This window comes from Rhinopithecus bieti, unplaced genomic scaffold (genome assembly GCF_001698545.2).
Source record: "Rhinopithecus bieti isolate Rb0 unplaced genomic scaffold, ASM169854v2 scaffold_50350, whole genome shotgun sequence".
Classification (NCBI taxonomy): domain Eukaryota; kingdom Metazoa; phylum Chordata; class Mammalia; order Primates; family Cercopithecidae; genus Rhinopithecus; species Rhinopithecus bieti.
The window spans coordinates 784957-799460 of NW_016820258.1; the positions used below are offsets into that span (position 1 = coordinate 784957).

At 35.2% G+C, this 14504-nt stretch overlaps 1 protein-coding gene across 1 annotated transcript in view; it reads left to right on the forward strand.

Annotated features, from left to right (window-relative positions):
* LMBRD1 (LMBR1 domain containing 1) overlaps positions 1-14504 on the forward strand; it is a 131405-nt gene that overhangs the window by 45168 nt on the left and 71733 nt on the right. Inside the window, exons 4-6 of the mRNA XM_017859762.1 lie at positions 1480-1577; positions 4218-4285; positions 6919-7061. Coding sequence (XP_017715251.1) covers positions 1480-1577; positions 4218-4285; positions 6919-7061 — 309 coding nt within the window. The remainder of the gene's footprint in view (positions 1-1479; positions 1578-4217; positions 4286-6918; positions 7062-14504) is intronic.

Sequence of the window (14504 nt, forward strand, 5' to 3'; positions counted from 1 at the left end):
TTCATTTTTTTAGGATACATCGTACTGTTTTCCACAGCTGCTGTACCATTTTACATTCCTACCAGGAGCACACAGGGTTTCAGTTTCTCCACACCCTTGACAACACGTGTCATTATTATTGTTTTTTGTTAGTAGCCATCCTTATAGGTCTGAGATGGTAACAGTTGCTTTCTTTTATAAAGGAGTACAATGATTATCATTCTGTAATTGCTTTCTATAATTATACTGGTACTATTATTTTTCATGAATACATATAAACAAATGAATGTGAAAATACAGATTTTAAGAACAGGTTTCTTAGGCTTAAAGTCTCAAATGTTCCTTATTCTGTTTTTATTGTTAAAGGTACTATATCTTTGGCTTAACTTAAACTCTATATTGAATTTAAAAAAATATTTTGACTGACTACTGGTTAAAAGTATTTCATATCTAACTTTTTTTTTTAAAAAAGCAGATAAATAGTAATTCCTATCAGTTAGTGTTGAATCTAATTTTGAATATAAGAATTGAAAACAGGATCATGAAGAGCTATTTGTCCTTCCATGTTCATAGCTGCGTTATTCACAAATTGCACAATTTGGAGGCAACCCCAGTGTCCATTAATGGGTAAATAGAGAATCTAATTTTACTGTTCTACTATTCTTTTTACCTTTTCTCTGTTTTGATTTGTGTAAGATTTGTTGTGTAATACTGCATATTTTTTTAAACTTAAGATGAGAAAATTATTTATATCGAAAAGACCATATTATTTATAGCTGTTTCTTTAACTTGCTGGAATAGCAAGTGTTGTGTCAAGTGTACTCAAATTTAAGTTGGAATGAACACAAAAGTTAAAGTTCATTTAAATGAGATGGTTTATAGGAAGTTCTCAGCATTGTAGTTAGTACAGAGTAAGAGCTCATATGTCAGCTGCCACAATTGTTCTGGACCCAGTTATTACTATTGTTAGAAATTGCCACCTGTAATCTCAGCACTTTGGGAAGCTGAGGTGGGTGGATCACGAGGTCAGGAGATTGAGACCATCCAGGCTAACACAGTGAAACCTCGTCTCTACTAAAAATACAAAAACTTAGCCAGGCGTGGTGGCGCACACCTGTAGTCCCAGCTAGTTAGGAGGCTGAGGCAGGAGAGAGAATGGCGTGAACCCAGGAGGCAGAACTTGTAGTGAGTCAAGATTGTGCCACTGTACTCCAGCCCTGGCGACAGAGCAAAACTCCGTGTCAAAAAAAAAAAAAAAAAAAAAAAATTGCTGCAAAGTTAACTTGAATTATAGATTGTTATTCTGATAGTACTGTTGATCTCTTGGTTCATGGGACAGAGAAGGCTATTTGGGCATCATATGCTATATAGAAAGAGTTATGAGTAGAGGGAATCAGGGGAGTGAATTTGTTAAGTGAATATATATACACATATAGACAGATAACTATGATTAAGTACATATGTATTTAGTAAAACTTGGTTTATTATTTATTTCCACAGCTTTATATTCTGTTATATTGTTCTGTGTGTTCTTCTGGATCCCTTTTGTCTACTTCTATTATGAAGAAAAGGATGATGATGATACTAGTAAATGTACTGTAAGTATCTTTATTTTAGAGGCCTCAGTTTAGGAAAGAAAAATAGTATTTCCTGCTTTTTCAGAGAATGACATGACTGAATTTTTTTATAGAGCAGTGTTGTCTAATAGAAATACAATGTTAGTTAAATTAAAATAAAAGGAAACAGTTGAAATTAATTTTAATTATACATTGTATTTAACATAATATATTCCAAATATTATTTCAAATATAGTCAAACAAACTAGTAATGAAATATTAAGTTTCTTTTTTTCACACTAAGTCTTTGAAATTTGGGTTGTATTTTACACAACAGTTCAAGCTAGCCACATTTCAAGTGCTTTCTAGCCACATGTGGCTTGTGACTATTATTTTAGACAAAGCAATTCTAGATCAGGCATACAAAGTTTTTTCTGTAGAAGGCCAGGAGGTAAATAATTTAGGATTTGTGGGCTATATGGTCTCTGTCTTAGCTACTCAAGTCTGCCATTATGGTGTTAAAAGTATCCAGAGATAATGAACATTTTATAATCCAATAAAACAGAAGATGAATCAGATGTGGCACACTGAATGTAGTTTGCTGGCCCCTGTTCAAAAGCATAAAGAAAGAGCACTTATAGGTTGTACTTACTAATCCAGGATAAGGCTGACTTTCTTTTTAGACGGGCGCTGTGGCTCATGCCTGTAATTCCAGCACTTTGGGAGGCCAAGGCGGGCAGATCACCTGAGGTCAGGAGTTAGAGACCAGCCTGGCCAACATGGCGAAAACTTGTCTCTAGTAAAAGTGCAAAAATTAGCTGGGCATGGTGGTGGGGGCCTGTAATCCCAGCTACTCTGGCGGCTGAGGCAGGAGAATTGCTTGAACCCGGGAGGCGGAGGTTGCAGTGAGCCGAGACTGCGCCACTGCACTCCAGTCTGGGCGACAAGAGTGAGACTCTGTCTCAAAAAAAAAAAGGACTGACTTTTTAAAAACCTGACAAATACAGCACACATGCGTGTTCAGAACTGCAGATCATTATCACTTAAGTATTGGTATAAACATCTTAATTAAAATAATAGTAAATATAATACAGGAGAATCTTAGAAATATATTAATATTATATAACTGAGTTGGGCCTATCTCTCAATTGCATGGATGACTGAAAATCAGGAAATCTATTAGTATATAGCAATTAATAGGTCAAAGAAAAAAATGTATATTAAAAGGTATATGTCAAAATCGAACACTTTGTAATTTAGGGGAACAGTTGTACAATAAGACTAAATGTCTTATCTTTTTGACTTACAGGATTTTGTTTTATACCTTGTTTACATTTGTATTTAAATTAGAAATAAATATATTCAGTCAAAAGCTAGCATCATGCTTAATCATGCTTAAAACCTCAAGAGCATTGGCATTAAGATTAGGAGCAAGTAAATTAACAGTATTTCAAATGACTCCTAGAGTGATAATCAACGTAGTGTTAGAGAAAAAAAATTAGACATTTAAATATTTATAAAGAGAGTCAAAATTGTTATTTGCAGATACTATATTACTCTATATTTGGAAAAACCAAGGTATGTAAAGTAAGGTAGCTAGTTGCAAATTTAATAAAATCTCCATGAGATTTATGCAGTCTCTTTCACTTCTTCCAGAGTGCACATTCTTCTACCCTTTGGTTGATCTCAGGATCTTCTTTATCTTTTCTTCAGTTTTTTTCCTAAGGAATATCTTACCCCCTTTGTGAATAAGAGCTTACTATGTGAAACATTCATTCAAATTTTAAAAGATCATTTTTAGATGCTTCATTAGTCTGAGAGCACAAATGTTATTTCTGACTGATTTAAAATGAGATTATTTTTAATTCATATTCAGAATGTCCAGCTTTGTCTTTATTTGCTTTTCTTGTCTTTGGAGTATATTATAGGCACCAAGCAAAACAGTTTTTAAATAGTTTTTAAATTCCCAAGTTATGCGCCTTAGGAGAGATTATTAACTTCTCTGGACTTCAGCTTCCTTATGTCTAAAGTAAAGATGAGAACAACCTATCTTAGAGTTGTTATGAGAATTAAATGAGTTAACATATGTGACGTTCTTATCAGTGCCTGGCTTATGTTATATATGTATGAAATATATATTTATGTAAGTATATATACACATATACACATATACATAAATACATAAATATGTATGTGTATAAATATAAATACATAAATATATATGTGTATATATACTTACATATATGTATATATGAGTATATATACAAGTATATTTATACTCATGTATATACTCAAACAAAAGCGTGTATATTGTGTTGATTATTGTTATAAACCATTTTGATGAATTGGATGGGGCATTGTAGATTCTGATTGCTGTCTGGGGGAGTATTACATATTCTGATAATTTTACTAAAGATGCCTACTGGAGAATCAACTATACTTTAGGTGGTTTGGTTTTTATAAGAGCGTAACTATTGAAAAGATTTTAAAAATCTCATATTTTGCAAAGATACTTAAGATGTAGTATATCCGTTTTCTTTAAATTTTAAGGTTTTCAACCTTAGTTGAAACCTTTGACTGTAAGCGTGTATCTGATGTGAAGGTACTGTTAAACTGTTGCAAGAATATTTTATATTTTAAAGGGCTTTCTAAATGTTATACTTTTTTCTCCTTGGCATCTAGCAAATTAAAACGGCACTCAAGTATACTTTGGGATTTGTTGTGATTTGTGCACTGCTTCTTTTAGTTGGGTAAGTCTTGTTTTTTTTTTTTTAACCATGAAATGGAAATAGAATTATTTGAAAAAAATAATAAAAGGATCATTCAGAAAAATCTAGGAAAGAAAAAAAAATGTAAAAAAAAAAGAACAATCCACTCTCTGTATCTCCAAGGAACAATAGCCACGATTTAACAGTTTTGTCTATGTCGTTTCATCTAGACATTTTTATGTGCTTGAATGCATGCAGAGTGCACCTCCCTTCTTGCATGTACCCTACATGTTTTAGTTTTACACAAATGTGATTATATTTTATATAATTCTTGGTAATCTACTTGTTAACATATTGCGGGCATCTCTTCAGGATAGTAAGTGTAGATCCATCAATTTTGACTACATTGCATTTCCTTCTAAGGATACAAAAATATATTTAAGTGATCTTCTAGTAATAACTGCTTAGACATTTATAATGTTTCCCCATTATTATAAATAACACTTTGATGAAAATCCTTGTCTGTGCATCTTTTCAGATTTGACCCTATCAGTCTTTAACTCTTTGTCAGTGAATTTCCTTTCTTAATTCTTCTTGTTTTTATACTTATATCAGTAACATTTTGCTTATTTGTTTGTACATCTAAAATTTATCCTTGTTAATGGAAGACATTTATCTTTGTTAAAAATAGGTCATTAGTCTTTCTTTTTTTATGTTAGGAAATACATTAGGAGTTAATACATTTTTTGAAGTTTCTGTTTATAATTTAGTCTCACAATTTTCAATACATAACTTTCCATAAATTAAAAAAATTACTTATTATATGTAACTTGTAATAGGAATAAAATTGTTGAGTAACTTTTTGTATTTCCCGGAGTTCTTAGGATGCGTGTGTTTTATAGTCAAGTCATATTTTCAGTTCTTTTACCTGCCTTGATGTGTCATGAAAAGAGTACTTTTGTAAGCACTTTTTTAGTGGTTTTTCTATGTATTTTAGCTACCGAGTATATTTCTAAAGTATTTTTTTGGCTTTTTAAAGAAAGCTAAATCTACTTATGTTAATTTCCCTTGTTAACATACATGTCCCTTGTATGTAAACCTGAATTATCTAGAGTGGGAGTCAGCAAAATTTTCTTAAAGCATAGATAGTATTTTAGATTTACTGTCTGTATGGTCTCTGTGTCTCTCTTGTAGCTCAGAAGTAATCAGACAATACGTAAAGAACATGACTGTGTTTTAGAAAAACTTTATGAACACAGGCAACCAGTAGTTTGCCAACTCCTATTTTAGAACATGAATGAGAATCACCAATAAAACTACAAATCTTTGCAACAGTCAGAATAAAAGAGTAGTGAATTAAAGATTATTAGCGTTTCAGCCATCTAGGACAGTGTTCTTCTCATTACCATATGTAAATGTTTGAATGAGGTGTGCATTTAGGTTAAGTGATTGACAAAAGGTCTTCAAATATTTTTGAAGGTGGCATATTCAGAGTTTCTTTTAAGAGAAAACTAGATAATTTTATGGCAAAGCCGTGATCTAGATTTAACTGATTCATGTAGCTCATATGTTTTTGGAACACTTATGTGTTGGATACTATGCTAGATCTTTGGGCTAAAGATAGAGGACCATGGTCTCTGTCCTCTAGGTTTACGTTGTGGAGGCATGCAGATTCATACCTTGAATTACAATGTTTAAGTGCTCTGATAGGAGATACATACCAGATGTTGATGGTAGAGGAGCAGGCTCTTACTCTGCCTTGAAGAATCAGGAGATCTAAGAGAAAGTAATATTTGAGTTGAGATTCGAAGGAATGGGAATTGGTCAGCTGACTTGACAAATAAAAAAGATGAGTAACATGTATATTGTTTTCGTCTGCTTTGGCTGCCATAACAAAGTATCATAGACTGGGTGGCTTAAATAACAGTCATTTATTTTCTCATGGTTCTGGAAGCTAGAAGTCTACGTTAAAGGTGCTGGCAAGTTTGGTTTCTGGTGAGAGTTCTCTTCCTGGCTTATAGAAGGCCACCTTCTTGCTCTGTCTTCACGTGGCCTTTCCTTTGTGCTTGCAGAGGGAGAAGGGAAGGGGGAGAGTGAGAGGGTGCGGGAGAGAGAAGGAGCACTCTCTGGTGTCTCTTCCTCTTCTTATAAGGACACCGATGCCATGGGATAATTAGGGCCCCACCCTTTTGACTTCATTTAACCCTAATTCCCTTGCTAAAGGACCTGTATCCAAATACCATTACATTGGGAGTTAGGGCTTCAACATAGGGATTTTCTTTTTTCTTTCGTTTGGAGAGTTGAGTACAGGGGATTTTATTGATAGTACATGACAAAGTGGTACTCCCTAGGTTCCTCCTTCTTCAGGGGGTCTGGCACGGAAACTGTGACCAGGGGAGATTCTCAATGTGGTGGGTGACTGAGTGCGGCAGGGACTCCCCATCAGCTGAGGGCCTCTCTCTCCCTATTGTGCTCTTGCTGAAGCTGGTGATCCAGGGGCTCTTACCCCTTGGAAGCCAGGTGGAACATGAGTTCCACCACCCTGTTGCTGTAACCAAATTCGTTGTCATACCAGAAAACGAGTTTGAAAAAGTAGTTGTTGAAGGCAGGCCAGCCCAGCATCGAAGGTGAAAGAGTATCACTAGTAAAGTTGGAAGAGACAACCTGTTGCTCAGGGTAGTCGAGGATGCCTTTGAGGGGACCCTCCAATGCCTGCTTTACTATCTTCTTTATGTCATCATATTTGACAAGTTTCTCCAGATGGCACATCAGGTCCACAACCAACACATTGGCAGTGGGGACATGGAAAGTTATGCCAGTAAGCTTCCTGTAGCTCAGGGATGACCTTGCCCACAGCCTTGGCAACACAGGTAGAGGCAGGGATGATGTTCTGGAGAGCCCCACAGCTGTCACACCACAGTTTCCCAAAGGGGCCATTCATGGTCTTCTGAGTGCCAGTGATGGCTTGAACTGTGGTCATTAGTCCCTCCATGATGCCACAGTTGTCCAGGGTGATGAAGCAGTTGATAGTGCGGGAGGCATTGCTGACCATCTTAATGCCATTTTTGTACTTCTCATGGTTCAGGCCCATCACATGGGGGTATCAGCAGAAGGGGCAGAGATGAGGATCCTTTTGGCTCCCTGCTCTAAGAGAATCTCAGCCTCCTTCATGGTAGTAAAGATGTTGGTAGACTTCACAACATTATCAGCGCCCAAATCACCCCATTTAATTTTGGTGAAATCTTGCACCTGTAAGAAGAGGGTGATGGGATTTCCATTGATGACAAGCTTCCAGTTCTCAGCCTTGACAGTGCCCTACAACTTGCCATGGGTGGAGTCATGTTGGAACATTTAGGCCATATAGTTAAGGTCACTGAGGGGTCAATGATGGCAACAATATTCCCTTTGCCAGGGTTAAAAGGAGCTCTGGTGACCAGGCACCACTATGACCAAATCCATTTACTCTGCCCTTCATTTCCACCATGATGTCTCAGTGATGTGGCTGGTGCTGCTGCAAAGATGAGGCTCTCTATAGAATGGAGGAGCAGAGAGCCAGCAACATATGAATTTTTAGGGAACACAATTCAGTCTATAAAATATATTAACTGGGAGGCTGAGGTTAGCATGGAGTGTTTGAAGAATGACATAAAAAGTATGATGTGAATTTAGATTTCCCCTCCCCTCAAAAAAAGAAGGGTAATGTGATGTTTCAAGTGTTCCTGTGGGCAAGTGACAGGGTATGACATTAGCCAGGTAAGTAGACTCTGGGTCTTACATGCCATATTTAAGAAATTTTTAATTTTATCCTACTGAGTAATTGAAAGGCAGTGAAGATGTATATATATTTGTGTGCATGAATGCATGAAAATAAATATATATGACTTTAAGAGTTACAGCACTGTGGGCCGGGCGTGGTGACTCCTGCCCGTAATTCCCGCACTTTGGGAGGTCGAGGCAGGTGGATCACGAGGTCAAGAGATCAAGACCATGCTGGCCAACATAGTGAATTCTACTAAAAGTACAAAAATTAGCTGGGCATAGTGGTGTGCACCTGTAATCCTAGCTACTTGGGAGGCTAAGGCAGGAGAACAGCTTGAACCTGGGAGGCGGAGGTTGCAGTGAGCTGAGATTGAGCCACTGCACTCCATCCTGGCAACAGAGTGACACTCCGTCTCAAAAAAAAAAAAAAAAAAAAAAAAAAAAAGAGTTACAGCACTGTGGAGGATGTATTGCAAGAGGATTTTGGGTGTTGGGTTGGAAAAGTGGTATGTAAATAGTAGGTAGGAAGATCAGTTAAGTAGCCATTATATAAGTTCAGGTGAGCTTTGGAACTACAGTGGTTACCAAGAGAACAGAGAGGAAGAAACATAAGCTATTTGGAAGATAAATATGAATTGACTTGGTGATGGAGTGTAAGAAGTGAACATCTTATTTTCAGTTCTGCTGAATTCATCATTTCCATTTCATATCTACTGAAATTCATTAGCTTTTTCTTTGTCTCTTTCTGAAGAGATAATGTGTGTTAAGCTAATTCAGTGAATCAGATTGGGTAGAAAATATTTTTACTAAGCAGTTTTTTAGTTTTATTATTTTCAAGGGCATGAGGGAAAAGTATTGTCTTACTAGACTCTAGTTTATATTTTAACCCATTTATGCCAGAGGTTGCAAATTTTTTTAGTGAAAAATCAGACTTTGGTGATGACCTTGAGCAGTGAAATATAAATAACTCCCACAAGCGTAATATTCCAATAATGGAACACTAGGCATAAATGGCTTAATCTAATACTTTGTGTTTTTGGAAGCTGAGGTGCTCTGTATACATTTATTTTTTTCTAGAAGGGCTGAAATTTTAAAAGTATGTGAACCTTTCTACCACACAAATCCCATTGTATACTAACTCTTGGTTACTTTAATGTCATCACCATTTCATTTAGTATGCTAAATACCTGATAATCTTAACTGCTGTCTCTTTCCTCAGAACTGATATATCTGTATTATAACTTTATTTGACTTCAGTTACCTTTTCATCTGTTGGTAGGCATTTCTTTTTCTTTATAGATCTTTGTCTGTGGGGCTGCTATTTGGCCAATGAACAGTGGTTTATTCTTTCTGATGGTTAAAAGGTTGACATGCTTTTATACCAGTCAGGTGCTGCTCTGCCCTCTGGGTCTTCTTACCCTACATCAGTTCCATTGAAAAAGGAAAGCCTGGTTCATCAATGTCCTGCAGAATTAAGGCCAGGGTCTGTTGATTAATTAGTGCCTTTGCCATATTTTGAGTTCAACTTATGGATGTTTTCTTAGTTTATGTGAAAATATTTTAGGTCTGTTTTTTAGATTATAAAATCCTGGTGGTAAAGTGATTTAGGAACCTGCTTTGAATTTGTGCGTTCGTTTGTACCTAAAATACCAAGTGCTCAAATGTTACTCTCTGATGGATGCTTTCGAAGTATTTTCCTGAAGTCATTCTGATAGTAGTGTGGGTCAGTTAGTCTTTTTAGTCTTTTTAATTTTTTTTTGGTTATATAAGGTTCCCTCTGGTGTTACTCTCTTTTGAATATTTGAACTACTAGATAATTCTGCTCAGGAGTTGAACGTGTGTCATCAAGAGCAAGAATTAATTAATTTTCTTCTCTTTCTGTACAATATCTTTGATTACGTAAAACTGACAGACTGAGTTTTAGAATATTGCATATTGAGCCCTATGAGTATGAATGCTATTTTTAGATATCCTAATACATATTTCTTTTTTAATAGTACGATAGGTGGTATTTTGTACAACATAGAAATTTTTGTTTTCCCACTCTCACAGATTGGTTATTCCCAACTAACAAGTTCAGAACATACTTTCTGGGATATCCAGAACAAACTCTGTTCAAATAAAGGAATATCATATAGGTAGTTTTTTCTTGCTTAGTTTATATTTGTGTCATGGATGTATAATATACAAAAATGTTATAATTTTATTTCTTGATTCCACACCTCTGCTCTCATTTGTTTGATTTCATACCTCGGTCAACAAATAATAAACTTTCTGCATTTATTCCTCTATGCCTGTGAGTAAGCACCTTTTTTTTTCTAAAAGTGGGGAGAAATAAGTCTCGAGGATTAATAACAATATAGTAAACTGAAGTCAATGCAGATTGTTAGAAATTTAACCTCCTGACATGCTGTGCCCAGTCATTTTTAAAACAAGAGTTATCAGTAGCAGCAGGAAATAGGGATTCTTTTTTTCTTTTTTTTTTACTTCCTAGTCCTGTTTGTTCCTACCCATATACAACCTAAGGGATACCCAGCTCTTTACCTTAGTCTCTTGATTATCTTCTTGTTATTGATATGGGCTAGGTAATAAAGTGAACATTTATTTATTCTACCTTTTCCCAGTCTGAGATCATACAGCAGGTCCTAGGATGCTAGCTATCTCTATTATTTCTACAGTTCCTCTTCACCTGTGGGTTGAAAAACAAATAGTTTTGAAACTACTTTCATTGTGTCTGTTGGATAGAATCTTGAAAGATATATTAATAGAAAAATACTAATAAAAAAGTAATAATCACTTCTGATTCCACAGTGAGACATTTACTGTTTATTCTAATATATTTCTTTTGTTTCTTAAATAATTACATACATGTACATTCTGCTTTACTGATTTAATACAGATGTCCTTAACCTTTTTTGTGGATTGTTTTGATCATCTAAAACCTATGGTCCATTCTCAAAATATTATATATTTATTTTTTGTTTTTTCCCAGCTTTATTAAAGTATAATAAAGTATTTTAAGTGCAGAAAACATATGAGATTACAAGGGAAATTTTACTGAATGCAACTATTAAAACAAATTTGTAATGAAGTAAATGCATAGGTATTTAACTCTTCACTCCCCTCTGTGCATAGTACAGATTTTATTTATTGTTTTGAAGAAAAATAACTTGAGTTTCAAACTATCTAATTTAACATTTTATCTTTAAAGCTATTAAAACAATTATTTTGGTCTTTTGTAGTGCCTTTGTCCATTGAATGTTCCCCAATAACGAGAGAATAAAGCAAGGATGGAAAAAGGGAAGTGCGATGGAGCGAGAAGAGAAGAGTAGGCGCGGGTATCGTTTTTTTTTAAAAACTTAGTAATTCATATTTCCTGATACTTTGAATTGTTTGAGAAGCACCCCCCCCCCCCCCCCCCCCCGTCTATTTGTGTATTTTGGTAAGGAATTAACCCCAGGCTGGTGTGGTGAGGCTCATGCCTGTAATCCCGCACTTTTGGGAGCTGAGGGGTTGGGGTGATCACAAGTTAGGAGTTTTGAGACCCAGCTTGGCCAACGGTGGCCAAACCCCGGTTCTACCTAAAAATATAAAAGTTAGCTGGGTGCAGTGGCGAGGGCCTGTAAGTCCCGAGAAGCTGCGCGCTCGCGCGCGGGTGAGGGCAGAGAATCTGCTGTGGACCCCAGGAGGTGGGAGGTTGCAGTGCAGCTGGATTGCGCCATGCATTCCAGCCTGGGGGACTGAGCAAGGCATGCGAGACTTTGTCGTCAAAAGAAAAAAAAAAAAAGAAAAGAAGATCTTAACATGGGCGCCCCCGCTTTTCTATCGTTGTTTTGAACCTAATGCTAGAAAATTAGAAGTATTGCGTTCTTAAGGTTGCTTTTAGCCTTCTAAGCTATTATGTGCTACTTTCTTGACTCTTCGACAAAGTAGAAGTATTGGCGTTCTTAAGGTTTGCTTTTAGCTTCTAGCTATTACGTAGCATTTTCTTGACCTCTTCATAAAATTACATGTTGAAAGAAAATTTAATCTTCTCAAGTGATTTAGCAGTGAGGCTGCTATAATTTCTAATTCACTTTAGGATAATATAAAATAATATGTTAGGAAGATATACTGGGTATATTGGGTTTTATTTTTAATTTTTAATTAGTAAGAGAGAAACCTTATGGTTTTTGTTTGAGATTAAATCATCTTTATATAAAATATAATTTACAGAGGTTTTGTATGAATTAAAATACTGTTTTATAAAGGTTTACCTCATCAAAATATTTTGGCAGGCTTTTAGAAGTTTTCCTTAACATTCTCCTGTGTGACCTAGTTTTACAGAAAAAAAGGCTCATGGGTTAGATTAAGAAAAGTTGCTTATCATTGAAATAAACTAACTTGTGGCGTTAGAAAGTGATGTTAAAATACTGTGTATCATATTAAAATTCCTTGTGCATTTGAACATAGTAACCTTATTTTCAAAGATACCTAGTGTACTTATTCTATAAATATTATGCAGAAAAATTGCTTTTTTGACTATTCTAATAGGTACTATACATTCTTTGATCAGTACTTCTTTCTTTTTACCCAGGTACAATACTAAACAATGATTAAATTAAGTCTTGCAGTCTGCTGTATGAGTTCTTAATTTTCTTAATTTCCACTTAAGATCTCATGTTGTAAATTGTGATTCATTAATATCTTACTGATACTAGCAAGAATAAGGGTAGCAGGCCTGGCATCTACTAATACTGAATCGTCAGATTTATGTACCTTGATTCTATCGCTGATAAATTAATAGCTTCTTTTCTTGGAGTTAACTCCTTTAGATATCTTGAGTAACTACTCTTCTACCCTAAACGTTATTTCATAAGTTATACTTTGAGTATTAGTATAACTTGAATTGGTGATTAGATAGGTAGCATTATTCTGTTTTTTTGTAATTCCATTCTCTTTAGTCTGTATTTATTTTTTTTGTCTCCAATGTTAAACACCATATTCTAGTATACATGTTACTTATCACTCTAGATCAGCTATGTAAGTCCAAAACAGTTACGCAACTATTCTTAATTTTCAGTCCTTTTGTCTCTCATCCCGCCTCCTTGCATTGCATTTTTCAGGCATCAAGGGTATAAACCTTTTTATTGATTGATTGATTGATTGATTGATTGGATTGATTGATTGAGATGGAGTCTTGCTCTGTCACCCAGGCTAGAGTGCAGTGGCGTGATCTTGGCTCACTACAACCTCTGCTGTTTCAAGTGATTCTTCTGCCTCAGCCTCCTGAGTAGCCGCCACCATGCTCAGCTAATTTTTGTATTTTTAGTAGAGATGGGGTTTCACCATATTGGCCAGGCTTGTCTCGAACTCCTGACCTTGTAATCCGCCCACCTTGGCCTCCCAAAGTTCTGGGATTACAGACATGAGTCACTGCACCTGGCCTATATAACCTTTTTTAAGAAAATGCTTTATATGTAGTAAAATGCATAGATCTCATGATACATGTAGTCATTGTAACCGATTGCAGTCAAGGTACAGAACACATCCATCACTCCAGCAATTTTTTTGCAGTATGTCGTTCAGTTAATATCATCTCCCAGGAGAGGCACCATTGTTACAATTTCTGCCACTATATATTAGTTATATTAGTTTTGCTTTTTTTGAATATTGTAAGTGGAATTCTGATTCCATTTATTAATGATTCTTTTTTGTGTATGCCTGGCATTTTTCATGAAATAATGTTTTAAAATTCATTTGTATTAGTAGTTCCTTTTTATTGCAGCAGAGTAATGCATTTTGTGACTATACTACAACTTGTTTACAATAGGATTTATTATATCATAAAGATGTATATGCCCAGATCAAAGACCCCCTAACATATAAAGATAATGCATCTTCAAGTATCTTCAGCACATGTTTTTATTCATCTTTTACCCAAATGGGAATAATTAGTAATGATCAATTTTGAGTTATTTGGTTCAGATGATTTTGACTATTAGTAATATTAACATTTTGATTGGCCAAATATGTCAGCATGTCTATTTTATCATTTCTAAGGCACATAATTTTTCAGATTTTTACATCTCTGTTTGGGAGATATGTTTTACAAGTGATAGTACCTTAAAATTATTATCAGCCAGATGTCAGACCCCTCCTAGTTATATGAACACGTTCTGTTGATACTTCTGGTATGATCAATAAAGTAACAGCATCAAAATGTCTTTGATTTGATAAAAAGTCGTTTTAAAAAATTAAGGCTTAAAAATTTGCCTTGCGTGATTGTGAATTTGTTAATAATATGCTCTCTTTATGTGTTATACAAAACTGAGACATGAGTTTTAAGATGATAGATCATTATAATTTTATTAGTACTCATAAAAGATTAGTGTTAATACATTAAATTAATCGAAACTTTGTATTTGGTTCCATAGGACTTGCATTTAAACTCGATCAATACAGGCCTAATAGGACCTGTATTAAAACTGGAAAAAGTATTGCTCCTACCTAAGAATATTCA